At 55.2% G+C, this 27,955-nt stretch overlaps 1 protein-coding gene across 25 annotated transcripts in view; it reads left to right on the forward strand.

Moving 5' to 3' along the window:
* Nucleotides 1-27,955, forward strand: part of TNS1 (tensin 1) — a 274,551-nt gene that overhangs the window by 151,938 nt on the left and 94,658 nt on the right. For 23 of the 25 annotated variants that reach the window (XM_073304965.1, XM_073304974.1, XM_073304973.1 and 20 more), the window contains 6 exons: nucleotides 4,293-4,405; nucleotides 5,532-5,592; nucleotides 9,085-9,160; nucleotides 9,668-9,797; nucleotides 16,603-16,668; nucleotides 19,658-19,819. In XM_073304965.1, coding sequence (XP_073161066.1) covers nucleotides 4,293-4,405; nucleotides 5,532-5,592; nucleotides 9,085-9,160; nucleotides 9,668-9,797; nucleotides 16,603-16,668; nucleotides 19,658-19,819 — 608 coding nt within the window. The remainder of the gene's footprint in view (nucleotides 1-4,292; nucleotides 4,406-5,531; nucleotides 5,593-9,084; nucleotides 9,161-9,667; nucleotides 9,798-16,602; nucleotides 16,669-19,657; nucleotides 19,820-27,955) is intronic. The other 2 variants (XM_073304969.1, XM_073304990.1) reach the window with 1 other exon arrangement.

Genomic DNA, 27,955 nt, shown 5'->3' on the forward strand with positions numbered 1-27,955 from the left:
TTTCGCTGAGCTTTGACGCCCACGGCTCTCAGTGACCTGCACCAGGCCGACAGATGCACCAGGCCGGGCTCAACAGGCTGCAACCCGGCATCCACTTAGCAGGGTAAACGCAGTAAAATGCTTCCTTTCTCCAAGCAGCATTTGTGCCACCTGTAATTGCCCAGCTCTGGGTATGGGGCATGTGCGTGTCTCAAGTTATCTGCAGGGCACTATCCATATAAAGGCACACAGGGGCTGGGTCAGATCCCGGACGTCGGTGCAGTTCGAGTGACCTCCCTTGCGCTGGGTCTGTTTGCATCAGCTCGGGATCGGGCCCCATCTACCAAGTGGGTGTTGGGCTCTGTCAGTGGCTGCTGCTGGTCGCGGGTTTTCTGGGCAGCGCCCTGTCAGGTCGGCCCATGGCATTGTTCCTGCCAACATCTGGCCGGCGCGATCGGGGACTCGGTAATGGCCCCGTAACTTCCACTTCCCGTGCGTGTCACGGGTGCTTCAATAGAGGAGCAGGCTGCCCATCAGATTACACGGGCCCAGCTGCCGGTTACAGCCACAGGGCCAGCTCTGCCACCCGCCCCGCGTACTCCTTGCTTCTCCCTTGAACCAAGTAGGGACCAGGCACTGCCTGGTTGTCTCGGACAGGGCATGGCGCCAGCTGTTTCAGAGCGTGGGGTGCGACACCCCCTAGTGGACAATTATGGGACAACCCATGAGGGAATTGCCCTTCGAACTGCCCTCTTGGGTGCACCCTGGCCCATGCTGACACAGAAGCCTGGGCCAAGTGGCACTGCCCTCTCCTGTCCTGAAAGGGACCTGGCTGGTATCGAAGTGACAAGAGCCCTCTTGGCATATGGGGTGCAGGTCAGATGAATGGGGCAGTGCTCCACCCGGGCCCCCCTGTTGCGGGGAAGGAGCCTGCAGAACTCCCAGATATCAAGCGTGCGTTCCCCTCTGCTCCACTACGGGGCACTAGAGGCCTCCCGCCGTCCATGCCGCTGTCCCAGTTTATCCCTTCCGGGGGCTGGAGCTGCTGAATGGCAGCCGGGGGGGAGATTTTCCTGGTGCTGCAGGGGGATCCGTAGAGATTTCGAGCCCGTCTCCTCTCCCATCGCTGCCTCTGCCTCCAGCTCTGCTCCCCTGGGCTTTCCCTCGCTCTCATGCCCCCGCACCCTGGCCTGGAAACCAGGGCAGCCCACGGGCAGGTGTGAACACGGCTCGGAATCCAGATCGCTCTGGCTGGTGGGAGAAATCCAACCCCAGCTCAACACCTTGGGATCCGCGCAGGGCAAACGCCAGTGCCTGGGGGCCCAGAACACCCAGCGGCTCACTGGGGCCGGGGGTTTGATTTAGGAGCGGTTTGGGTGGAGGGCCCACGTCCTCAGAGGGATAAGGTGAAAACAACAAGAGTCTGGTGCCTACATTTTTGAGCATCTGGGCTGAGATCTTCTGTGGGGGAAGCTTACCTTGCAGTTTGCAAGCTTGTGGGTTTCACTGTTTTCTCTCTCTCTCTATTTCTGCATGCCCATCCTGGCACTCTTAGTTGAGCCTTCTAAGGTAGATCAGTTCTTCCCCAGTTTGGGTTACTGTGTCAGTCATTTGCTGGCCCCACTCCCAGAACCACTATTAGAACAGAACCTCGTTAGGTTTATCACATCTCTTGGGACTTCTGAGCCAAACGCATGTGCGTATCTAGTGTGAGCTCTGTATGAGGAAAGGAGTTAGAATCATAGAATCATAGAATATCAGGGTTGGAAGGGACCCCAGAAGGTCATCTAGTCCAACCCCCTGCTCGAAGCAGGACCAATTCCCAGTTAAATCATCCCAGCCAGGGCTTTGTCAAGCCTGACCTTAAAAACCTCTAAGGAAGGAGATTCTACCACCTCCCTAGGTAACGCATTCCAGTGTTTCACCACCCTCTTAGTGAAAAAGTTTTTCCTAATATCCAACCTAAACCTCCCCCACTGCAACTTGAGACCATTACTCCTCGTTCTGTCATCTGCTACCATTGAGAACAGTCTAGAGCCATCCTCTTTGGAACCCCCTTTCAGGTAGTTGAAAGCAGCTATCAAATCCCCCCTCATTCTTCTCTTCTGCAGGCTAAACAATCCCAGCTCCCTCAGCCTCTCCTCATAACTCATGTGTTCCAGTCCCCTAATCATTTTTGTTGCTCTTCGCTGGACTCTCTCCAATTTATCCACATCCTTCTTGAAGTGTGGGGCCCAAAACTGGACACAGTACTCCAGATGAGGCCTCACCAATGTCGAATAGAGGGGAACGATCACGTCCCTCGATCTGCTCGCTATGCCCCTACTTATACATCCCAAAATGCCATTGGCCTTCTTGGCAACAAGGGCACACTGCTGACTCATATCCAGCTTCTCGTCCACTGTCACCCCTAGGTCCTTTTCCACAGAACTGCTGCCTAGCCATTCGGTCCCTAGTCTGTAGCGGTGCATTGGATTCTTCCATCCTAAGTGCAGGACCCTGCACTTATCCTTATTGAACCTCATCAGATTTCTTTTGGCCCAATCCTCCAATTTGTCTAGGTCCTTCTGTATCCTATCCCTCCCCTCCAGCGTATCTACCACTCGCTGAGTTCTGCTCAGCGAGCTTACCTGGGCACAATAACATACCCCAGCAAGCCTGCACCGTCTCCCAGGTTAGCTGGTCTGTGCGTACACAGATCAACCACAGCAGGTGATGCTGACGTGGCAAGTCAAGTTTGGATCCTATTGGAGGCCTGGAGGAGATGATCCGCTCAGTGGACTAAGGCCCAGCTTTGAACAGCTAACGGTCTCGAAGGAGTTCTCTTTTGGCCAGTCAGACATTCCAGATCAGGCTGTTCCACTTTGGAGAATTCAGTGGGGACGCGTGGTCCCAACAGCCTTGTGCTTTGTCGGTGTTGGGTAGGTCATGAGGGCCAGGTGGACTGGGGGTGACCAGAACCGCACACAGCATTCGAGGTGGTGATGTACCATGGATTTAGACAGAAGATATCATCATGCCACTATCTTATTATGAGAGGGGTAGCCGTGTTAGTCTGTATCCACAAAAACGACGAGGAGTCCAGTGGCACCTTAAAGACTAACAGGTTTATTTGGGCATAAGCTTTCGGGGGTAAAAGCCCCACTTCTTCAGATGCATGGAGTGAAAATTACAGTGCATATTCGTAAATGATCTGGAGAAAGGGGTAAATAGTGAAGTGGCAAAGTTTGCAGATGATACAAAACTACTTAAGATAGTTAAGTCCAAAGCTGACTGTGAAGAGTTACAAAGGGAATCTCACAACACTGCATGAGTGGGCAAGAAAATGGCAGATGAAATTCAGTGATGATAAATGTAAAGTAATGAATACTGGGAAAACATAATCCCAGCGATACATACAAAATGATGGGGTCTAAATTGGCTGAAAGATCTTGGAGCCATTGTGGATGATTTTCTGAAAACATCCACTCAATCTGCAGCGACAGTCAAAAACGTGAACAGAATGTCAGGAACCATCAGGAATGGGATAGATAATAAGATAGATGCAGGCATACAGTCAAGTTCTAGGCCGGGGCCGATACCAAGGATCAGAGTCCGAGTCAGGTTTCAGGGTCCGGGTCAGGAGGCGAGGTCCAAATCAAGGTGAGATCAAAGCCAGGAGTTGAAGAACAGGGAGTAGGAATGATGGTGACAGCTAGAGGAGAGGCGCGCTGTTGTCTGGAAGCTTCCTGGAATGCTCCCTGGGTTTATTTATATAGGGGAGGAAGCCAATCAGGAGCCATGAGGCTGCTGCCTGTCAGACCCCTTGAGGTGGGACTTCCTCTGGTCTGTGTCCTCTGGGTTGTGGGTAGTGTAACATGAGCTGGTTATAGCTTCTCCTTGGCTGGAAGCATGGAGATGCCTGCCGCTTGGCAGCTTTGAAGGCCCAGGTTTGAGACCCCTTGGGCCTTCTAGCCAGTCCTGAAACCCTCCTCCCTGGCTGTGAAGTTTCTGGCCACCCTGTTTCTGCTCAGTCGGTGCCTTTGAGTCTCAGATGAGCCTGGATCCCATGGTGTCAGCTGCCAGGGTGTCTCCTTTGGAGCAAAGGATTCTGGGGACGTATTGGAACAGCTTCCAGTGCAGGCAACTGAGCCGAAGGGTTGGTTTAGAGACGGAAAGGGCTACTGAGCGGGGTATCCGGGTGGAAGGAAAGAAGCAGAGGGAATAGGGGGCAGGTGCCCAGCCCCCTCCTGCAGCGGGGAGACCAAAGCAGCTTGAACAGGCCATGCACAGACACCACTAACCTCCCGAACCCACGCTGGTTTCTGCCCCAGGTATGTCCATTACTTCAGCGGCCTGCTGTCCGGCACCATCAAAATGAACAACAAGCCCTTGTTCCTGCACCATGTCATCATGCACGGGATCCCCAACTTCGAGTCCAAAGGCGGTAAGTGTCCCCCCGGCTCCGGCACGGGAGGGCTGTTGGCTGCCCCCCAGCGTGACTCTACTTTCCAGGGGCACAGAACCTGCATGAGGGGTAGGGGGCATGGGGTGGGTAGGGTATATGCAAGCGAGACCGGAGGCTGCGTGGGCTCCAGGGTGCCATGGGCTGCCGTGTGTAGCTTCCTGCCGGTCACTATCAATGCCTTGTTGACAGGATGAGTTTGGGCCTCAGCCGTCTCTCCCCTCGCTAGGCAGGGTGACCGCTTTTCGAAAGGCTAAAGCGGGACGGGACGCATGCAGGAGCCTCACCCCTGCCCCTCCTTTCCCCCCAAAGGCTCTGCCCCCTGGCCAGGCCAGAAGCTGGAGCCGGGCCATGGTAAGCACTGCCCAGGAAGCCCAGGCCTCTGCGGGGAGCCCCGACGTCTCCACCTGCCCTGGTGGGCATCTGGGTTGCCCGAGAGCAGCCCCGGCCTGTGTCCTGGCCCCCTGGGGCACGCCACCCAGAGCAGGTGGAGGGAAGGGCAATCACCCTGTCGCTAGCCACTGTGCAGCTCTGTGGTGGGAGCCCTAGTGTAGACAGAGCATCTTTGCCAACGGCTCATGGCCATTTCCAATGGATTCCAGAATGGAGCTGCAGTTGGGCTTATTGTGGGAACTCAGCGGTGGCCCTAACTCCGGGGGATTGCTGGCACCCCGACACACAGCCGTTAAGCAGGGGGGTTGCCATCCTCCAGTCACCAGCCCGGAAGCTGCATGGGCTCCCCTCTGTTGTCATCAGCAGGGCCTGGCTCACCCCTGGCTGGTGCACTGAGTTCTCTCCAGTGCTAGTTGTTAAGGACTCTGGACCCCAAGGGCTGTGATTGGGCCGGGGCAGCCTGCCATGTCTCACTGCGGTCTGTCAGTAGGAAGGGCGGACAACGTGTAGGGGCCTCTCTGCTCCCACCTCCACGTCTCCGGGCCATCTGTTGTCCAGGCCTGGGGAAGGTGCTGCGAGAAGCAGGCAGGCTAGGGAAAGGTCCCCAGCACCCTGTCCCACTCCACCTGGCTGGGCTGTTTGTTTTCCTTCCTGGTGACTAATCCCCTTGGCTAACGAATGCTCCTTCTCTCCATTTCTGATCGGTGTCTTCTAGGTTGCCGGCCCTTTCTGAAGATCTACCAGGCCATGCAGCCGGTGTACACATCTGGGATCTAGTAAATATCAGCTCTCTCTTGGGTTCCTCTCTCTGCCTAGAGGCCCTTACTTCCAGTCCCTGTGACTGTCTCCTGCCTGAGAGATGGTCCCGGTGACCCAATGGGCCTTCTGCATCTCGGACTCCGACGAGCTCGGGTGTTGGTGTGAAACATGGCTGGGTCCTGTAAGGGAAGGGGAGAGCTTGGGGTTGAAACAAGCTGCACTTTGCGCTTATGGTTAATGTTGGCCGGGGTGGGGGGAGATTTTTCTGGGGGTCCCAAATCCGCCATTGTCCCCCCGAGCCCCGCTGCAGACACATGCCGTGTAGACTCACCCCCGACACGCGCCTGACCTGCTCCGAAGAATCCCGGCGGCATGGGCGGATCAGCGCATCTGACCTAAAAACTGCCCTCCCCTTCCGGTGTGCTTGGAGACGCCCTTCAGTTCTCCACGTGCCCAGTCCCCAGGGACTGCCACTGCCTGGGCTCTGCTGGAGGAGTCCCGCCGATCGTTTTTTGATGCCTTTTCTGCACAGGCCTTTCCGTAGCCCTCTTCCTCGCCCACCCTCCCTGCAGTGCACCTGGACCTTTGAGCAGCTCAGCAGCCGTCTGGCTGGGAGGGCGGGGGACCCTTACTTCCTTAGCAGGAATGGAGCTCTTACTCTGCTGCCCAGAGAGCAGGGGCACATGCTTTCTCCTCCGGCCGGGAGAGCTGCACTCCAGCTTGTCCTTTGACATATCACCTCGTGGGAAGTTTCCTGGCTGGCTCCAGAGCCCAGGTGACGGGCAGCCCCTGTCTCAGGGCGTGCGAGCGAGGCGCAGTCGAATGGGAGACAGACGATGCACTCAGGGGGAAGTTCTCTCCCACGCAGCCAAGCAGCGCAAGGCCCTGAGGGCTCAATGGGGGACTTTGATGGTGCCCAGCTTGCACGCTGGCAGATCCTGCCCTAAGGGAGAGAGGGGAAGCCCAGGACAGTGGTCGCAAGGACAGCTGCAGTGCTGGGACACGGGACAGTGGCTGGGAAGCAAGGATGTAGCATTGTTTGTGCTCATCGGGGATCCCAAAGCACTTTGTGCATCTCCCAACCACTTGGGCTGAGGAATGGGGCTGGGAGTGTCACGAACGGGCTCTCTCATGGCATCTCCCGCCCCGTATTTCGGGGCTTCCCCCGCCCAGGAAAGCAGATGTGGGCAGGAGTGGGTGGGGGGAAGCTCAAGCACAGAATGGCACCCACCAGCTACCTCCAGCCACTCAACGACACATCGAGGCTGGGGCAAAGGTTGGGGTCAGCTCCCAGACAGGCTTCCCCAGCCCCACCTTCCAACTCTCCCCGCATTGAGCTGTCTTGCCTGGCACCCGCCTGGCTCCGGTGCTGATGTGTGCAGTGGGGAGCAGACAGTTTGGCTTCCATGTGCTAATTTGAAGCTAGAGCCCTGGGCAGTGGGGTGGGGTGGGGTGTATGTGCCCTGGTGGACACACTGGGTATGTCTACACTGCACTCCAACCCCGGGCTCTGACTCAGGTTTGAACCCAAGCCCCCTTCCGTCCACATGCAGATCCGTCTGACTCAGGTCAGCAATCACCGAGGACCTGGGTCGTAGGACCCTGCTAGGGGGGTGCGTCACGGTGTGAGTCCTGCTGCGACTTGGGTCCAGTCGCTGTCATTTTGCAGTGTGGACACAGCTCAAGCTGCAGACCTGAGTCAGAAGGCCTGTGTAGTGCGGTATGGCCGCGTTAGCCCGGCTGTGAGACCTGGGGCCAGCAGTTGTAAATCCAGGTTTACAAGGCAGTGTGGACACTCACATACAGGCATTGGAACCACCGAGTCCACAATTCCGAGTCCCCTAGGCGCGGGTTTGCAAAGCAGTGTAGACAAGGCCTCTGTGAACACCGTCACAGACAAGGGGGCGTGGAAAAACGCTTGTCTCTTTTCTTTTTCTTCCCTTGTCCCCTTGGCCTGTCTGACTGCACCCCTCTTCTCCCTAATATGTGACCTGCCCATACAGGACACGCCTGTTTCTAACCAGGCCTGATGCCATCTCTTCAATGAAATTTACTACAGGCCCACTCGTACCTTTCAGCTTTTAATAGCCTGTCTATGGGAAGCTGTTAATAAACCCCAAGTTTATCTCACCCGTGAAAGCTGAGCCCCAAGGCCAGTGAGTGACGAAACCACTTGGATTAACTCTCCTGGACCATTACATCCACTGGGCTGGGGGCGGGGAGGGCAAGTGAGGAAGTTGCTGGAGGTGGAAGTGACAGGCCCAGAGCCCCATAGACAGTTAGGGGCAGAGCTGTGGGGTGCTATGTATCCTGGGTCGTATCCTGCTCGAACCTCTAGACTAAGGAGTCGTCTGGTGTCCCAGTCGGGCACTGCTCCTGTATAAATGTTGATCGTTGGGTCAGGGCCCACTGGGAGAGACGGGGATGCAGTTTTGCTGCTTCTCTTTGGTTTTCCTGGGACGCTGTTGAATAGTTTAGACCCCAGCAGCGACCAACTGTATATTATAATCAGCTGTCAAACGTGCTCCAGACTCTAAAGATCGGCTTTAAAAAGGGCTGCAAAATGGCAAATCCAATAGGTAGTGTTTTTCGTAGGACCTATACAAAAACAATGGCTGTCACTGACATGATACTTGTGAGCTCCCCCTACTGGCTGGGCTGACACGGTCAGCAAGGCTGGCGTGCCGATGGGGCACGTGAACAACCACAGCTGGGCTGATTTTACGCCCCGTTCCCAGCTCAGAACTGCAGGGATTCCCCTGGGACTGTGGGAGCTGAGTGACTAGCTCAGAGAAATTCCTGCTGGCCCGAGCCGGCTGCGCTAGGAGCTGCTACTCTCAGCCCCCATTGTGAGCGTCCGGGTGAACAAGGCCCCGCCTCACTGGCCCCCCAGGCAAGTCCTCCCCCAGGCTCCAAACCGGCATTGGGGTTGCCATGGCTTTTTCTCCACCGTCCCCTTTTGTTTTGGAAATTTCTCTGCCCCTCCTGGGTCCGTGGGGGCATCTCCAGGTTCAAAGCCTGGCAGCTGGGCTGCACCTGATGGGGGGTGGGGGGGGTAGCAGGGAGCACACTGTGGGGTGCCATGGGGCGCCTGGGGTCTGTTCCTGTCTCTGCCGTTAACCTGCAGCGTGACCTTCGGCAAATCATTTCCCCGCCTGCCTATTTCGCCCCTGAGCTCTTCGGGGCAGGGACTGGCCCTGTCTATCTGTACAGCACCGAGCGCAATAGGGCCCTGATCCCAGGTGGTGCCTCCAGGCGCTGCTGAACTGTATACAAAGACCGTGATGATTTTCCTGGCCTGGGGGGCAGCTGGAAACAGCAGAGGCTGCATGATGGAGCCTTTTCTCATGGCATTTCCAGCCAGGCCTCGGGTGAGCTGGGGAAAGCACCCGCCTCGCTAGGATTTCTCTCCTCGCCCACCCCCGGAGCTGCTTGAGATTGCCTGCCCCTTGGCTGATGGAGTCCTTGGGCTCTTGCATCCAGGCTGAGTTATTTCCCTCTCTCCGCAGCAACGTGCAAGGAGACAGCCAGACCAGCATCTGCATCACCATCGAGCCTGGACTGCTCCTGAAGGGAGATATCCTGGTAAGAGACTGAGAGCAGCCTGCCCTGAACCTCCCATCCAGTGAGGAGCTGGGCCCACTGGGGCTGCTGGGGGAGAAGAAACAGCCCCTGGGGGAAGGTAGAGGATAGTCCATAGGGGTAGGGAGACCCCAGCTCAAAAGCTGTGCAACACCGAGCCCTAGGGGGAGCTGCCAGCGCCTACCCCACTGTTCTGCAGGTGATGGGGAAGGGTTCCCAGCTTTGCATCTTGGTGCAACGGGGTGAACTGGTGCCTTGCAATGGCCACGTGCTCACATGGCATCAAAGCCACCTCCACGCTGCATGGCCTTTGGAAGTCACTGCAGGATCCGTCCACTCTGCCCTGTTGCAGTCCAGCCAGTTACCCAGATAGGAGGGTGCGCGACAGCTGGGAAGAGAGGAGAGAAACCACTCCTGCTAGGCCAGCTAGATAAGGAGAGGCGGCGAGACTGAGACCCGGCATTGCCCAAGGCCCAAGAGGGCTGACACCTCTTCCCTTCTCCCGGACAGCTGAAATGTTACCACAAGAAGTTCCGCAGCCCGACCCGAGACGTCATTTTCCGGGTGCAGTTCCACACCTGCGCCATCCATGACCTCGGCATTGTCTTCGGGAAGGAGGACCTGGACGAAGCCTTTAAAGGTGATTGCGTCGTTCTTGCCAGGCGGGGAGAGGGATGTGGGACCCAGCCTGGATGGGGGAATCTTGTGCCGCTCATGGTTTGAGGGGTTTATTGATGAGTTACTGTGACGAAGTGGGACTGTTCTTAATGTTTCCTCTGAATAGTGTGGGGGTGCCTCAGTTTCCCCTATGCAGTTCTTAAATATCTAGGGGGTGGGATAAGGGGGTATGATCGTTGCAGAGCCCTAGAGGGCAGGTGTGTGCAGGGGTCTGGACACAGAGAATGGCCGACACCCTGTTTCCTGGCAAGTGATGGCCTGGGCCCTTTCCCCCTGCAAGGTGAGAGCTAAAGGGTTGGAGAACAAAGGAATCCGGTGACCTCCTGGCCCAGGAAAGGGACAAAGCCCAGAGGAGGAGGGACTGGAGAGAGTTTCAGTTTGGGGCTGGCTGGGACATGGAGTGAAGTGCAGACGTGGTTGTCTGGCTCACTGCCCCCCAAAATGGACCCAGCTGAGGGGTCCTGTTCTCTGCACCTGCAAGCTCTGTTTTAGACCATGTTCCTGTCGTCTACTAAACCTCTGTTTTACTGGCTTGCTGAGAGTCACGTCTGTCTGCGAAGTTGGGGTGCAGGACCCTCTGGCTTCCCCAGGAGCCCCGCCTGAGCGGACTGGCTGTGGGAAGTGCATGGAGGGGCAGAGGATGCTGAATGCTCCGAGGTCAGACCCAGGAAGGTGGAAGCCATCTGAGCTGTGTGTCCTGAAGACAGGCTGCTCACAGAAAGGAGACTTCCCCAGAGTCCTGACTGGCTTCGCAGGGAGCATTTCCACAGCATCGCCCGGGGGCGCCGTGACAACTGGTGGCAGAAGTGGAATCTACTGCACCCCGTGGGTGGCGCTTCCTGCAGTAAGTGACTGGGGAGCAGTAAAACGAAGGGGGATTGATGGGGACCAGGCATGCTGAAGATTCAGAGAGAGACGGTTTCGGGGGGCGGTTAACCCCTGGGAGTGTGTGACCAGAGAGAAGGACTTTTGCAGTAACAGGGTCCCGCGGGGGATTGCAGCGAGCGGTCCCAGGGGCGGAGGAGTCTGCAGCTCGACCCTGGCAAAGAGGGGGTGATCTTGAGAAGGGCTGGCACACTAGGGGTTCTCCCTGGAAACCGTGGGGAGCTGAGAGCACACAGGCCTGTGAGTCCACAGCAACTTGGGAAGAGCGGAGTGATGGCCTGTCACCATCTCCTTAAGAAGGACATTGTAACCCTGTGCGGAAAGAGAGGGTTGAGCATTGGAAAGTTCACCAAAGCAGAGTTCATCGTGCAGCTGGAGGAGGATGACTGCCCTAAGGAGCAGATTCCTGACCCCCAGTGGGGCTATCGCAGGATCTGGGAGCAGCTGGAGTGGTAGCCAGGCATCGCCAAGACTCCTGTCCCCGACCAGACGAGGGTCTTCACGATCGGGTTCCCCATCGGGGGATCGGAGATGGACGGGATTGGAGCTGAGTCGGAGAGAGCCAGAGGACTGTCAGAGACAGCGAGAGCCTGAGAAAGAGCTGCAGAAGCAGCAGCAGCATGAACTGGCGGTGGGGGAGCGGAGAGGCCTAGGGGACCCCCCAGGGGTGAGTGGGGATAGACCCCGGGGGGCCAGTTCCACAGGGAACCTTGAGACTAAATTGCTGCCCCTGGTTAAGGGAGGGGGGTATGTGGATGCCACCTCACTGCCTTTGAGCAGGCTGGCGATTTGAACCAAGGGGACCCTGCGGAAAAGCCCCGGTGTCTAGCTCCCTTGCTGGGTCCCAAGGCCACAGACTCCGTCAGCCAGATGGGTGGGGAGGTGGACACGCTCCCACTCCTGACCCCAACCTATATGTCTGTGTGGAGTTTCCTGGGGCCAGGCCCCTCGGACCTCCGGTGGGAGCGAAAGGTGATGGTCAATGGGGAGACATTCCTGGGGTGGCGAGATCCTGGGACAGAGAGAACTGTTGTCAGGCCCTGGGTGGTGCAGCCTCAGATGCTGAGGGGCGCTGTGAGCTGGGTGAGGGTCCCAGGGATGAAGCCCCTCGCCCTGCCTATGGCCCAGGTCCCTGTGCAGACCCAGGAGAGGTCGGGCTGGCTGGTCGTTGTGGTTCTTCAAGATACCAGCTGCGAGACCCTGTTGTGGGGTGACTGTGTCTCTTTGGGACAGGATCCAGGCCCTGCTCCGGTAACTGCCAAGGGTTTGAATTTGAATCCAGGGAACCAATCGGTGAAGAGGGTAAGAGCAGAATTTCTGGGAGGGGTGAATTGTTGCACAGAAAAGCCCTAGGGAAAGGAATCCTCATGGAGTCTTTGCAAGCAGTTTACTGCAACTGAAGGGTGTGAAAGTGATTTAATCAAGAAAGCTTCAGTTCCTAACAGCCAGAAATTTTCTGTTGTGAATGGATCCACTGACTGTCCTGTTGAAAGATCCAGTGTGGATAGCTTTGAGAAGGTCTCAGATGAAGTGAAAGTTGTTAAGAAAGTTAAACAGTCCTCTAACCAAGTGGCTGTGTTTGGCCAGCTTGTTGGGGAGAAGACCCAATCCCAGTTTGACCCCCTGGGATTTTGGGGGTGGCCAAAGGGCATGGGCTGCAGAAACCTTCCCACATGCGGCCTGCGAGTGCTATCGACCACCCCCGACCTAAGGGAGGGCGTGAAACTGGAAGGTGTAACTCCTACCAAGGAATTGGAGAGATGCTGGGGCATCCATGGGAACGTTGGTGGCTTCGAACTTCCCCAGGTCACTGGCTAAAGTGACCCTGCTCAGTTCGATCTCGAAGGGGGGAGAGATGTGACAAAGTGGGACTGTTCTTAATGTTTCCTCTGAATAGTGTGGGGGTGCCTCAGTTTCCCCTATGCAGTTCTTAAGTATCTAGGTGGTGGGATAAGGGTGTATGATCATTGCAGAGCACTAGAGGGCAGGTGTGTGCAGGGGTCTGGAAACAGAGAATGGCCGACACCCTGTTTCCTGGCAAGTGATGGCCTGGGCCCTTTCCCCCTGCAAGGTGAGAGCTAAAGGGTTGGAGAACAAAGGAATCCGGTGACCTCCTGGCCCGGGAAAGGGACAAAGCCCAGAGGAGGAGGGACTGGAGAGAGTTTCAGTTTGGGGCTGGCTGGAGACATGGAGTGAAGTGCAGACGTAGTTGTCTGGCTCACTGCCCCCCAAAATGGACCCAGCTGAGGGGTCCCGTTCTCTGTACCTACAAGCTCTGTTTTAGACCATGTTCCTGTCATCTACTAAACCTCTGTTTTACTGGCTTGCTGAGAGTCACGTCTGTCTGCGGAGTTGGGGGGCAGGACCCTCTGGCTTCCCCAGGAGCCCTGCCTGAGCGGACTGGCTGTGGGAAGTGCACGGAGGGGCAGAGGATGCTGAATGCTCCGAGGTCAGACCCAGAAAGGTGGAAGCCGGGTGAGCTGTGTGTCCTGAAGACAGGCTGCTCACAGAAAGGAGACTTCCCCAGACTTCCCCAGAGTCCTGACTGGCTTCGCAGGGAGCATTTCCACAGCATCGCCCGGGGACTCCGTGACAGTTACTTTGCCTGCTTGGTTTTCACATATCTGCTCCACTGCGGTTCTGATACAGCTCCTATGACTAGGGTGTCTGGGAACATAGATATATCAGCTCCGCACTGGGGGACTTTGGTGATTTTCAGAGGACTTGAAATATCAGAATCCCAATGTGCTCCCCAAACTGTCTCTGCTTCTCTCTCTGTAGCATATCTAGCTGTTATCCAGGTTCAATCCGCCCGGGGGACCTGGGGCGACGCCTTTCTCCACATTAAAAGTGCAATGGGATCTGTAATGACCTCTTTGGTTTTGCATCTTATCTAAGATGGTTGCACAGCACTTCCCAACACCATGGTGGCGCATTGATCCAGTGCCAGCCCACTGGAAAGGGCATCACCAGGTCCACGTCCTCCAAATCTGGGCTGTCTTTGGCCTCTCTAGTCCCACCCCTCCTTATTTGTGAGATCCGATTAGCTCATTCATGGGCTGCCTGCCTACCTAGGCTCTTACGTGGCCCTTCTACCACCACGTCTCAGCACCGGAAGTTGGGAATGTCCCACCGATGCACATGGAGGTTCACGCCTGCTCCTGTCTAGGGCAGCTGTAAGGAATATCTGCCAAGCTCAGCTCATTGGGAAGTTGCTCTCGACATCTCGTCCAGCTACCAGTGGGTACCAGCCTGAGACGGGGGTTTTCCGCTTGATGCAAACCTGCCCGCTAGACCCGACTGGGAGTTTTCATACCTGCATCCTACCCTCCACGTCCGTGTGACCACAGTGAGCTGAACGTGGTCAATAAACACACAATGCCTGGAGAGTAGATGGTATTTTTCTTGCCTCCAGCAGCACTGTATATCCTAAGTGGTCCCCATTGATAATTCATTGGGTCAGTCAGTCTGTTCATCCATCCATAGGCTGCTGTTGGGTGAAGGTCCCTTCAGCTCTGCCCCGGTCATTCCTCTGAATCATCTCCTCTCAGTTCTGCTCGGGGTTCCTGCCACTCGTCCATCTACAGCTGGTTGGTCTACAGCCAAGAAAAATCAAAATTTTCTGACCACAAAACTTGCAGTTTTCTACAGCCACCCATCCATTCTGAGCCACTCGTCCACCATTATCAGCCGCTTTTAAGCCCTACTGGAGGACTCGTGCACAAAGCTGGTTGGAAATCTTTTATCAAAACAAATTTTTTGATTAAAAATAACTTTTTGGTAAAAGGGAAATTTTAGGGGAAAAAATTCCATTTTCGATGAAAACGAAAACGAAAAAAAAAGAAAAAGAATTCAGCGAGAAATTGAAACAAAATCAATTTTTTCCCTTTGTTGAAATTTTACGGAAGACAAAGAATCATTTCCTGACCGGCTCTCTGCTTGAACCTCTGCTGCTTCCCTCCATCCTCATCTCCAGGTCCCTGCCCTACCTCAGGGTGAAGGTCTCTTCTGCATTGCTCCTGTCCAGCCAGCCCTACCGTCCGCTCTCCTCTGCAGATCACTGACCTGGGGGTGATCTCCCTCTGTAGCAGCTGCTCTGTCTCTCCGCCCACATCACTGCAGGGGAGAGACCTGGCATTGCTCCATCCCTATCAGCTGCTTTCATCCCCGGTGCAGGCTGAAGGTCTCTTCCTCGCTCCTCAGGCCGGATGGGTTTGCCTGCAATCTACACGTGTGGCCAGGGATGTCACCCTGCTCGCCAAGTCGTCTTCCTCAAGCTGCACCATGGGGTTGAACTCGCTGGGGGTGGTTGCCCCCCTGGCATCTCTCATGGGTTCTTCAGCAGACTGATCCCACTGCCGGAGTCATGCCTGGGTCACTCAAACCACTGTTCACTTGCCGGCTGGTCCGGTAACACGTGCTGTTACTCGGTCTTCTGCACCGTCAGAGCGCCACGATACAAAGGCCTCCCCTAGCTCCAGCAGCTCGCCCTTGGACACAGGTCCGCTGGATTCAGCGAGTAATTTACAACCATGCCCCAGAGAGGCGGGGAGGTGAAACATGACGCTCCGGAAATACCCGAGGTGATGCACTTCACGCGGGGGCTGTGCCAGCAACTGTTGCCCTAAGCCCTGGAACAATATTAGTCACTCCAGCATGGACACTGTGACGTTTTTACAGCTTGCAAGGGCGGGCAGGGGATGGGTGTCAGACTCTAGACCATGATGAAGTACTTTTGATGGAGCGTGATGCTGAGGATGTATTTCTTAATGTAATGACCCCTTTGGCCCTGGAGCAGGCTCCCCAGCTCAGGTTCCCCTGCGTAGATCTCTCACCTTCGCCTGTTTTAAGTCTCAAGAGTTGATTGAATTGGAGAGCGAAGGGAGGAAGCCACATATTGCAGCTGGTGGCCAAGGATCACTCGTTATTTCCATCGGAGGCGTGTCTCGGGCCTCCCCCAGTGGGAAGGACTCCCCATTACAGCAGCGACTGACAGTGGGGTGGAGAACGTTGCTCAGATGTTCTGATGTTGAGCACGGTGTGAAAGGCAGATGGGGCACCCCCTTGTTGAGTGGCGGGGGACACCTTTCTTGGGGGTGTGTTGGCGGCTTATGGGGTCCTCCATCTCTATGGAGTCAATGACTGGAGGGGGCTGCCATCCAAAGGCCGGTCTCTGTGAAATGGTGTCATGGGCCTTAGTCCATTTCCTAGCTGGGATTCAGCCGTGTCTCTAAATCGGCACTGATTGGCCCTTTGTGGTTGACCCCAGCAGGGAGGCTAAGAACAGAATGGCCATGGAGGTAGAACGCACGCTGGCAATTGTGGTTCAGTGGTGGTTGAACGCACACCGGTAGGGGACTGTGCTCCTGGCAGGACTGTGTCATCCCTGCTTTATAGGCATCAGACCCTAGGCGGCAGGGGATGGATCACTTGATGATTCCCTGTTCTGTTCATTCCCTCTGGGGCACTGGGCATTGGCCGCTGTCGGAAGACAGGATACTGGGCTAGACGGCCATTCTTATGTTTTTATGTTTGATGAAGGGGGGGCTCTGTCTCCTCAGTTGGGAGTCTGACATTTTACCCAGGCTAAGCTCTCATGGTGGAAACAGCAAAGGGTTGCCCATGGCCTTGCCCGTCGGTGAGCCACTTCTGGACTCCCCTTGCCAAGGGCCGCTGGGGTTGTGGTGGGATCAGTGCTAAGGCTCTAGTTAGGTGCAGGAGATTCTCGTGATAAAGACCAAGGTCCCTGTTATTGCCCGACTGTCCTGAATGCAGGTGCTTGTGTGTCGGTTTCCTTGGTGCTGGCTTTGGGGAGGTGACTTGGCTGCTGCTCCCGCGGGTTGGACATACACTGAGTTTCCTGTGTTCCGTTTCCATCCTAGACGACCGGTTTCCGGAGTATGGGAAGGTGGAGTTTGTGTTTTCGTACGGCCCGGAGAAGATCCAAGGTACGGCCGGTGGCCCTTCTGCATGGGGCATTGCAGCCCAAAGTTACTAATCCCTGAGCCCCTTCCTCCCCCTTCCCACCTCTTCCAGTGCCTGCCACCTCTGCTCCCGTCCCCTTCAGCCCCTGCTCTTCTCCTTGCATCATTCTCCCTGCCCCTGTGCCAGCACCCCACTGGTGCTGGGCAGCTCCTTGGTGGGTGAGTGTGGGCGAAGGGGCCCTGCTGCCAGGCGCTGAGCATGCCCCCTGTGTGGGGGCCAGTCTCGTACTGCTCAGTAATACAGCCTCGCTTGCAATGAGGCATCCCCATGGTGACCTGTCCTGGCAGGGGAGTAGCCCCCATCCCCTCCTCCACCTTCACGGAGGCCAGAGCCCATCTCTGGGCAGGACACACAGGGAGCTGCTGGTCCCGGAGCCTTTCCAGGAAGGGCTTGTAGGCCCCCTCCTTGGGGCCGGTAGGGGAACTGGGTCCCAGCCTCGCCCCTGGGTTCCAGCCCAGAGCCCTGTACTGCGCAGCTGGGCTGGACCTTTTCTCCCTATTGCAATTTTCCCTGGGAAACTTCCTACCTTGCCTCTTTATGACCCCTCTGGGTTTCCCAGTCTCTTCCCTGGCTAATCAGGGTCTCTCCCAGGACCCCTGCCTGAGAGCTTTCCTCCCTCTCTCCCTGCTCTTAGCCTCTTTTCCTGCTCTGGCTCCCCTCTGCTGAGTCAGGGCCCTGCAGTCTCTTACCTCCAGCTCTTTCTCCATTGGACCCTCTTGGAGCTTAAACCTGGCTCCTTTTACACAGGAATCATCTGGTTCATAGGTTCTTAGAGTCCAAGGCCAACGGACCATTGGGACCATCTCATCTGACCCCTCCTCCCCCCCCGGCCATAGAGGTGCCCCAAAACAATTCCTAGAGAAGGTCTTCTGGGAAAAAAAATCCAATCGGGATTGAAAAATTGTCAGTGATGGAGAACTGACCATGACCCTGGTAAATTGTTCCTTCCAAGGGCGAATTACTCCAACAGTTACGCCTCATTTCCAGTCTGAATTTGTCTAGCTTTGACTTCCAGCCACTGGATCATGTTAGACCTTCGTCCGCTAGACTGAGGAGCCCCTTATCAAATGTTTGTTCCCTGCGTAGGTGCTTAAAGACTGTGATCAAGTCACCCCTTAACCGTCTCTTTGTTAAGCTACATAGACTGAGGTCTTTGAGTCTGTCATTATAAGGCAGGTTTTCTAATCCTTTAGTGGCCTCGTGTGGTTCTTCTTTGACCCCCCTCCAATTTATCAACATCCTCCTGGAACTGTGGGCACCAGAACTGGACCCAGGATTCCAGCAGCGGTCGCACTAATGCCCAATCCAGAGATGAAATAACTCGAGATCCCCCTGTTGATGCAGCCCAGAATCGCATTAGCTCTTTTGGCCCCGGCGTCACGTTGGGAGCTCATGTTGAGTTGATTACCCACCACGACCCCCAAATCTTGTTCAGAGTCACTTCTTCCCGCTCAAGAGTTCCCCATCCTGTGAGTATGGTCTCCATTCTTTGTTCCTAGATGAATATGTTTACATTTAGCTGTATTAAAACACACAGTGTTTGCTTGAGCCCAGTTTACTAAGCGATCCAGGTTGCTCTGGATCAGTGACCTGTCCTCTTCTTTATTTACTCCTCTCCCAACTGTTGCGTCTTCTGCAAACTTTATCAGTGATGATTTCAGGTCATTGATAAAGATGGTAAATAGCGTAGGGCCAAGAACCAATCCCTGCAGACCTGACTAGAAACATACCTGTTAAAATGATGATTCCCTATTTACAGTTACATTTTGAGACCTATCAGTTAGCCAGTTTTTAATCCATGTAATGTGTCCCAAGTTAATTTTATATTATTCCAGTATTTTAATCAAATGTTGCTCAGTACCAAATCAAATGGCTTACAGAAGTCTCTATATATTATGATATATACCTTTATCAACCAAATTTGTTATCTCATCAAATAAAGTTATCAAGTTAGTTTTCCATAAACCTATGTTGATTTGCATTGATTACATTACCCTCCTTTAGCTCATTGTTAATTGAGTCCCGTAGGAGCCGCTCCATTATCTTACCAGGGATTGATGTCAGGCTAACAGGCTTATAATTACCTGGTCATCCCATTTACCCTTTTAAAAATTGGCACATTTGCTTTCTTCCAGTCTTCTGGAACTTCCCTAGTGTTCCAAGACTTACTGAAAGTCAACATGATGGTCCAGTGAACTCCTCAGCCAGCTCTTTTAAAACTCTTGGATGCAAGTTATCTGGACCTCTGATTTGAAAAGTCCAACTTTAGTAGTTCCTGTTCAGCATCCTCCAGAGATACTAATGGGAATAGAAAGAGTGTTATCATCACCATATGAAAGTGGGGCTCATCCTGTAATCAGGGTTGGTTTAGCCACAGGCGCTCTACCCCAAGAGAAAGCCACTCTGTTACAGTACCCCTCAGTCTGTGCATCTGTATACATGACCTTCTGTCACTGTCCATCCCCATACATGTCCTTGTGTCTGTCTTGTTTGCGCCTTTCTGTCCATCCATATACACGCCCCTCTGTCTGGCCCCATCCATCTCCCTCTGTCCGTCTGTCTGTTTGGTCAGGAAGAGCTTCCTGACAGTTAGATCTACTAGTTCACAGGATGCCCTGAGCAGGGAAGTGCTGGGAGTCCAGTGTCAGGCAGGATAACCCCTGGTGAATGACTGATTGGAACAGCCTGGCTTTGGCAGAGAGACAGAGTAGGTCCTGTGATGAGTCTTTCCCATCTCCAGAGGCTATGATTCCTTTCCTCTTCCTTTTGTCCTGCCTTTTCCCCCTCTCTCCTTTCACTTCCTGTCTCTTTCTAATAACCCAGCTTCTCCCATCTCTCCGCACACCCCCAATCCTGCCCGGCCTGTTCCCATCTCTCCCCTTGAAGTTCCAACACACCACACTCGTGTGTAGCTTCGGCCTCCTTTACTGACTCACCTCCGCTTGCCCCCAGGGATGGAACATCTGGAGAACGGCCCCAGCGTCTCCGTGGATTACAACACCTCGGACCCCCTCATCCGATGGGACTCCTACGACAACTTCAACGTCCGCCGAGAGGACAGCCTGGAGGGTACGTGGGCTGGTCCCCATGAGGCCCACAAACCTCCGGACACAGGTCATTGTTATAACATATTATTATATTGCTGTGGCCCCTGTGAGAGCCCCTGATGTGCCAGGCACCGTGCAGACAAGTCATAAAGAAGGCAGCCGCTTCCCCAGAGAGCTCCCGATCTTGGGGGTCAGACAGGTGGATGAGACAGACAAATGGCGGGCTGGGTGGAGGAGGTGGCGATAGGGCCCTCTGGTCTTCCAGCTACGTCTGTGTGCTCGGAAATAAGTGCGGGGAGCTATTTAGATTTATAAACAAGAGACACCTGTCTTGAGGCTGCGGCCGCCTCTGAGAGCGGATTAAAAATACAGTAGCTCAATATTATTGATGGGAGCGATGGAGCCAGGCCCATGGCGTATGCTGGTTACGCGGCAAGGCTAGGACCAAGCTATTCCCCACGTTGGCATGCTCAAGACCCAGCAGCCATCTGGGCCATCAGCCCTTGCAGCTCACAAGCTGGGGGTGAGGGGCGCTCTTGCAGGATTGTTTGGGGGGGCAAAGGGTCCCTCCTTGAACCCCCTACCTCCTTTATACAGAGGAAGTCTAGCATCAGCATCCCCTGCATGTGACCTGCGGAGAGAGGGGGTCTTGCAGGGAAGTTCAAACCTGAAGTTAACAGGCAAAAGGGGGTATAGGAATCCGAGTGTGTTATTTATGGAGCCCTCATCCCTGTTTAAGTTCTAACCCCCGCCTCACTGCCCGCAGGGCTCGGTCCTTCCAGCTCAGGGGCGGGCGCCTTGGCGGGGTAGCGCTGGGGGGAAGCTGGCATTGCAGCTGCCCATGCTGGAGCTGCTCGGTGGGATGGGACAGGCCTCCTGTCTCTAGGGCTGTGGATCCAGCCCCTCGCTACCAGTCTGGAGTTTGGAGAGGGCATCCTGGCCTTGCCAAGCCTGAGTGAATCCTGAGTGCTGGGTAGATTTTGCCTTCCCTGGGAGAGGGGCCAGGGGTCTCAGGCCAGAAGGGCTCAAAGTGCCCTGTGCTTGAGGCAGATACGGCTCAAGAGAGCCAGGGAGCGGGGCAGAGGGCAACACAACCCTTCTCTCTCGCTCCTTCCCTACCTGCCGTTCCTCGACAGCCCTGCTGGTACTGGCGGCTGGGACAGGTTGGGGCCCGTCACTTGCTCTGGGTTCCAGGCCGCCGAGAGGTGAGGCTTGCAGGGCGTGGGCAGGCAGGGAGACAGGCAGGCAGCGAGTGGTGCTGCATGGCGGAGAACCATCATCCCACCTGCCTTCCGTACCCAGGCCTGTCAGCTCCTCAGGGTCTCGGCAGCCTCTTCCGTGGCCTGCAGGCAGCGAGGGTGACGGGCGGCCCCGGCCCGAGAGAGCTGGGATCGTTGTGGGTCTGAGTCGGGGGCTCAGATAAGCTGCCCAGAGTGCCGGGGTTCGTGCAGACCGCCCCGTTCTGCAGAACTGGGCTGGGGATCTCACTGGAATAGCTTCCCTGGCTCCTGGCCAGAGCCCAGACACGCCAAGTTCCCAGAGAAACGAGACGCAGGGCCAGACGGATTGACTCCAGCAGAGGGTGATTATCAGAAACGGGAGCCCTGCTGGCCGGTGCAGGACTATCATAGAATCATAGAATATTAGGAGACCTCAGGGAGGTCATCTCCAAGACGCAGAAGAAGACTCGGTCCCTGCCCCAGGATCTTGTGACCCAAATGCACCATTAATATATGTGGGGAGGGGATGGCGGGGACCTGGGCCTGGGTGGCGGGCTGTTACTGCTTCAATGCTTTGTCTTCCCGACATGCACGTGGACCACGGCTCGTGCTTGTTCTAGATCCCAGCAAGGCGGGCGATGGCATTTGGGATCTCGTCCCAGACAGGGCACCGTCGCGGGTGCGTCAGAGAAAGCTGGCCTCCCCTCGCCCCATCACAGGGAGGCAGAGCTGACGCCTGGCACTCGGCCGAGGCTGTGCAGCCCGAGGGTTATTACCCAGCCGTGAAAGCGTTTGAGCTCCCATCCTAGCATAGCGCAGCTGCCAGCCGCTGGAGGGGGCGATTGGGTTTTGGGATTGGCAAGAGGGAGCCACTCAGCTGAACAGCAAGAAGGGGCTTAGTCTGAATGTCCATGCCGTACCGGGGGTTAGTTTCTGAAGGGGGTGGGGACTGTTGGGTGTGGAGAGCCACTCAGCTGCACTGCTTAGAGCTGGGGGGATCTCAGCATGGCCCAGGGACTAGGAGCAGCAAGGGCAGAGGGGGCAGGACGGGGGTCCTCTCTGGCCGTGGGAATGACCCCACAGTCCCTGCCAAGGCAATGGAGTGTGAAGTCACAAGCAGTAGCACCAGGGAGGAGAGGGACTGTAATGGGAGCCCAGCTGGCTGCACTGAGGGTCAGTGGGTTGTTGGCAGTGGCAAGTGAGAGAGTAGAAAGGGCTACAGTGTCTGAGCCCAGTCACTAGCCCACGGCGATCCAGCCAGCCATGGAGAATGCAGAGCACAGAAAACCTGGAAGAGAAAAGCCAGGGGGCACGTGCCTGGGAAAGTTGTTATTTATTATTAACCTTCTGTCCTTCCCTGGTGCCTCCCATCCAGGGGGTCTCAGCATGCTTTATACCTCACAGCTACCATGTAACACCAGCGGTATTTAGTGCTTGTCTGACCACACACACACTCACACTCTAGATCTAAAGCACTTGACAAAGGAAGGTCGGTCTCATTAATCCCATTTTACAGATGGGGAAACTGAGGCACAAAGAGGGGAGAGCAGCTTGTCCAAGGACTCCCCCCTCCTTCCCACCGGCGATCCAGGAGTCAAACCCAGATTTTACAGGATGATTAGCCTGGGGTTAGCCTTGAGTCTCATTTTCTGTTGTTCGCGCTATCGCAGATTTGGGCAAATCGCATGACTAATCTGTGCCACAGTTTCCCCATCTGTGGAAAGGGGGTAATTCTATCTACCTACCTGACCTGTGGGGGAGTGGGCTAAGGCTTTGGACCTAGCAGATCAGCAGCACTGTAGATAGGCAGAGTATTCCCTCTTTGCTTTTTGCTCCTGCCCTTCGCCTCTTGGTCATCCTTGACCATTGGTGTTGGGTTGCAGGGAGCAGATGGTGTTTTTATTTTGAAGGTGTATGGGGCACGTGTCCCTGGCTCCCTGGACATTTGCCTGACTGTCAGATGCCCAGTCCTTGCTGCCGCCACCGGGGTGACGTGAGTGTTTACAAACTGCCCAGCTTGATGTATGAGCAAGCAGAGCCTGCATTGCTCCTATGGGCGCCCCAGGGGTCTGTCCAGTTCTGGACATCTTGGCTTCTTCTGTGTCCTGCGGGCTGCGAGCGCTGCACTCGGGAGTCCTGAGTAAAATCTCCCCCTCCCCATGGTTTGGTTCACAGTATGGGCATGGAAAGCTGGCAAGGGGCAGCCGCCGAATTCCTGGCAGGGAGGAGGAAACAAGGACTCATGACACACGGGCTCGGGCATGTGCCTGGCGTATCGGGTACCTAGGGTGACCTCATTAGTTCTGCAGAGAAGGGTCCCGACCGCCCTTCCCTAAGGAAAACAGCGATGCTGACATCTTAAAGGGCCGGAGACCTTCCCCAGCAAGATTCCAGTCCAAGCCAATGGCAGGTTTTGCCTGAACAAGGATTGAGCAAAACCTCAAGATCTGGCCTGTTCACAGAATCTAAGATCAACAAGTCATCCTGGGCCAAAAATTGCATCCCCGGCCCGTCAGCCTGCAACAAACTCGGTCATGAGCTATATTTAAGTGCTGGCTGGCTCAGCCTTGCTTCATTCGAGCCTCCCATTTGCCTGGGGCGTGGAGAGCTGCTGATGAGCCAGTGAACGTCACGGAGATGATGGTTCCCCTAACTCTGCGTGGGGAAGTGGTGGCTACACGAGGAGAGGGCTGGAGTGAGAGCAAGGCCTGACAACCGGGCAGCTGCTTTGGCATGTGCATTGGCCAGAATCTAACTCAAGAACAGTAGGAAAAAGCAGAGCTCCAGGGGAAATTGCCCACGGCGACGAAGAAATGTTTTATGCCCTGTAGGCTTCGCTTTCTGTCTTGCACGTGGAACTCCTTTCCATTCCCTTGTAAGGTCAACGACGGTTCCCGTTCCTGGAGGCCTGCGCTCGAAACTTTTCATCCCCCTTGCGGGAAATGTTAACAATAACGGAGGGCTCGTGAAATCCTTGGAGGGACCCAGCTAAGCCTCGCAATTTATGACTTCTTTCTGGTAGAGCCACGCCTGCCTGACCAAGCTGTCAGGAGGGGCAGGTACCGAGGATGTGTATTTATCATTCCTGGCTCAGATTCTCATGGAAAACCCTTGGACGAGTCAAGCCAGGGATCGCCCCAAGAAGGACTGGTTAGTTATTTATCGGTGTTCTCCTTTTCACCGCTCTCTGCCAGCCACAGCCGCTGAGAGCCAGGCATTGCAGCATTTGGCATTATGGGCACAAGGAGGGCTACCCTGTCTTGTGTCTCTGGCTCCTCTTCTCTTCCTACTTGGACAAATCAGATGATCCGGGCCTCCACCATCCCCGATTGTCTGTGTTCTTGGCGTCTCTGGGATGTTCTAGTCAGGATTGCCATCTAGGGACAGGCTTGGGGAAAGTGGCAGCTCCCTGCCCCTTTCCTGTTTTCACAGCGCCCGGCGGGCAAATGATTCCTCTCTTCTTAGGAGCCTCAGCCTTGAGGTGAGACCACGGCATCAGGTTTCTCCAGACTCCTTTCTTCACGGCATGCTCCTGCCACATCAGAGGAGCAAGATGGGCCACCTCAGCACCGGGAGGCTTGTTGGGAAAAGTATTAGTTGCGGGTATCGGGCCTGATTCTGCATCCATTGGCAACCCCCCGCTGAGTTCGATCGGGCAGGATCCAGCCGCAGCCTGTCCGTGTGGCGAGGAAGTAGGCACAGAGGAGACAGTCAAAGAGCCATCGATTCCAAGCAGCAGGGACCTCCAGCTCAGCTGGTCTGACATGCAGCACATCACGGGGCACTAACCCCGCCCAGGCCTCTCTGCCTCGAACCCCCAAACCTGGATGAGATAAAGAACCGTGGCCCACAGGAAACGAAGCTGTCGTACGCCCCAGGCAGAAAACAGGAGGGACGCCGAGGAGCCACCGGTGCCGGAGACCCCCACCAAGGCAGGGGATAGATGAGCTGAGATGTACCTGGTCATGCAGCAGCATAGTGGGGCCGGGTGTCCAAGCTGCAGGGGTCTGGCATGTCAGCTGGAGCCTCAGGGAAGGATCTCAGTGAACCACACTGCAGGACCTGAGCTGCCGTGACTTTGGGTCTGGATCGGTGCACGTGGCCCATCTCTGATCTGAACTGAGCCGGCAGACTCCTAGCCCCAGGCCCTCCCTGCACCTTTCTGGGGTGGGCAGGCCTCCGCCTGCTCCCCTCTATTCTGGTGGAGCAGCTCCACTGCGTGTAGTGTGGGGGCGCCTCCCAATCTGAATTAAGCCCATCGTGCAATCTGCTGCCAGCATCGTCCTCTCCAACAGGTGCTTTCCATGCTGCAGGTGCTGGGAACACTTCCACTCCCACCGCTGCAGCTCCAGCTCCCTCGTGGAGCTAAGGTCTCGGATCGGTGGCCGGCAGTGGAAGGTCTTTTAGCAGAATGCTCTGGGCAGGACCGGAAGCGGAGCTGGACGGTCAGTGCAGCCGCAGGGATAAATTAACGGTGGTGATGGATGTAGAACATGGACCCTGCCGGGTTGTGAGGTGGAGATGGAAGGACTCAACCAATCGGCAACGAGGAGGGAGAATTTTGCTTTGGTTGTTGAATTCCACCTCATTGATCTTTACATAGCACCCAGCCCTAACTAACTACTACTCTCTCTATGCCTGGGAGGTAGGGGCTCTCACACCCAGTGTGCAGAAGTGGGGAAACTGAGGCACGGGGCAGCGCAATGACTATGCAATGTGCCATTGCTGGGAATAGACCCCAGAATTCCCAAATCTTCTCTCGCCACTAGACCAATATCCTTCCCTCAGGAAGAAAAAAAACCCAACAGCGGCTCAGAGAGTGTTTGGGACCAGCTGCTTCCTGATTTGATTGATTGTTGTTGATATTGCAGCAAAGGATTTCGGTTGGGTTTAGTTTTTTAGTTAGTTAGTTTAAACAGCATTTATGGGGCAGGAAATGCCTGCTGATGGCTACCTCGGATGGGCAGCGGATGTGGAAGAAACATCTTGTCTTCTTGGACTGAGTCACAAATATGTATTGCCACTATTTAGAGGGGACCAGAAAAGGGTTTTATTGAAAGTGTTTAAAATCCCAAGGCCTCAACAGAATATCAGTGTGGTTCTAACATTTTCAAACTTCAAAGAAATGGAGGACAAAGATCCCAGCTACTTGTGTCCATCACAGCTCTCAGGGCATTTTTGGCAATAACTGGATGTTACCCTCAATGCCCTGGCCACATCATAACACTGAACAGGTCATTGCATTTTGCCTCACGAACTTTCCCCTGCTAGTTTAATTGGGTACATTTCTATCATTCACTTCCTGATCTCAGCTGTTGCATAGCATTACTGTTCCATTTGGACCTGAGCCAGCGACCCATCAATCAATGCAAAGACTCCCTTTGCGTTTGTTAGGCATTGGATTGGGGCTGAGATCCTCAAAGGTATATAGGCACCTGACTCCCATTGGAATCAGACCTTTGAGGAGCTAAGCCTAGGCCCTTAAAGGGTTGCTGAGTTCTTCCCCAGAGGTGGCTGCATTTCAGTGATTCCTATAAAGCAGGGGTAGTCAATAATTTTGTTTGTCAAGGTCCAAATTTTTTGGCCAAGGTATAGTCCAGAGAAAATAATTAAAAAATCATACTAATAATGATAATAAGTAAATAAAAAGATGTTGAGGTCCAATCGAAAGCATCTGGCCGTCCGGATTTGGCTTGCGGGTCCACTTACTGACTACCCCTGCTACAACATATGTAGACCAAAAATTCAACCCTGGGTCGCTAAGGTTAGACTCTGAAATCCAGGCTTCAGCACCTAAACAAAAGCTTACATTGTGCCTGGAGCTGGGCTGCTCTCACTTATGCTGGGGGCCGCTCTGGCCTCTGGAGCAGCCCAGCATCTGGGTTGTGCAGAGATGGTGTTTGGGGCACAGCCCAGAATCTCTTCCAGGGCGTATGAGGGATTCGGGAACGAGGTGCCTTGCTCAGCTCTGCATCTTTGTCGCATGAGCAGTTGCTGGAAGCCTGAGCTCAGGCCCTGGCAGGTGAAAAAAAACAACAACCCTTCTCCTGCCCCTCTCAGAGGCACGTGGCATCCTCCAGGCCTGGGATCTTGGAGAGCCACGTCTAATGTGTTTAGAAACACTTCTGGTGGGTCTCCGCGGATGGGCCCATCTCCCTCCCACATCCCGCAGTGCCAACATGAATCGATGCAGCCAGCTCTCTGGAAGGCAGGGTGTTTGCATAGGCCCGGAGGGGGCTTCACGGATCCCCCCACATCCCCAGCTCTGTCAATGCAAGGCTGAGAGCCACCGTCCTGTCCCCATCTCAGGCAGACTTGAAATAGCCGCTCCCAGGAGAGGTTAAGGTCTGTGAATCATGGCTGGGCAACTCGATCCTCCCTAGCAGTGCAGAATCCCTGCAGGTCAGCCTGGTGCTGGCGTCTATAGGGTGAGCAGCCTGGCCCACTCCCCGCAGGGGACCCCACCTCCCCATGGTACCCTGCCCCTGTGTGCTGGTGAGCCGGGCCAGGGTTTCTCATAGAATCATAGAATATTAGGGTTGGAAGAGACCTCAGGAGGTCATCTAGTCCAACCCCCTGCTCAAAGCAGGACCAAACCCCAACTAAATCATCCCAGCCAGGGCTTTGTCAAGTCAGGCCTTGAAAACCTCTAAGGATGGAGATTGCACCACCTCCCTAGGGAACCGATTCCAGTGCTTCACCACCCTCCTAGTGAAATAGTGTTTCCTAATATCCAACCTAGACCTCCCCCACTGCAACTTGAGACCATTACTCCTTGTTCTGTCATCTGCCACCACTGAGAACAGCCGAGCTCCATCCTCTTTGGAACCCTCTTTCAGGTAGTTGAAGGCTGCTATCAAATCCCACCTCACTCTTCTCTTCTCCAGACTAAATAACCCCAGTTCCCTCAGCCTCTCCTCATAAGTCATGTGCTCCAGCCCCCTGATCATTTTCGTTGCCCTCCGCTGGACTCTCTCCAATTT

Source organism: Lepidochelys kempii, chromosome 11, assembly GCF_965140265.1.
Source record: "Lepidochelys kempii isolate rLepKem1 chromosome 11, rLepKem1.hap2, whole genome shotgun sequence".
Taxonomy (NCBI): Eukaryota; Metazoa; Chordata; order Testudines; family Cheloniidae; genus Lepidochelys; species Lepidochelys kempii.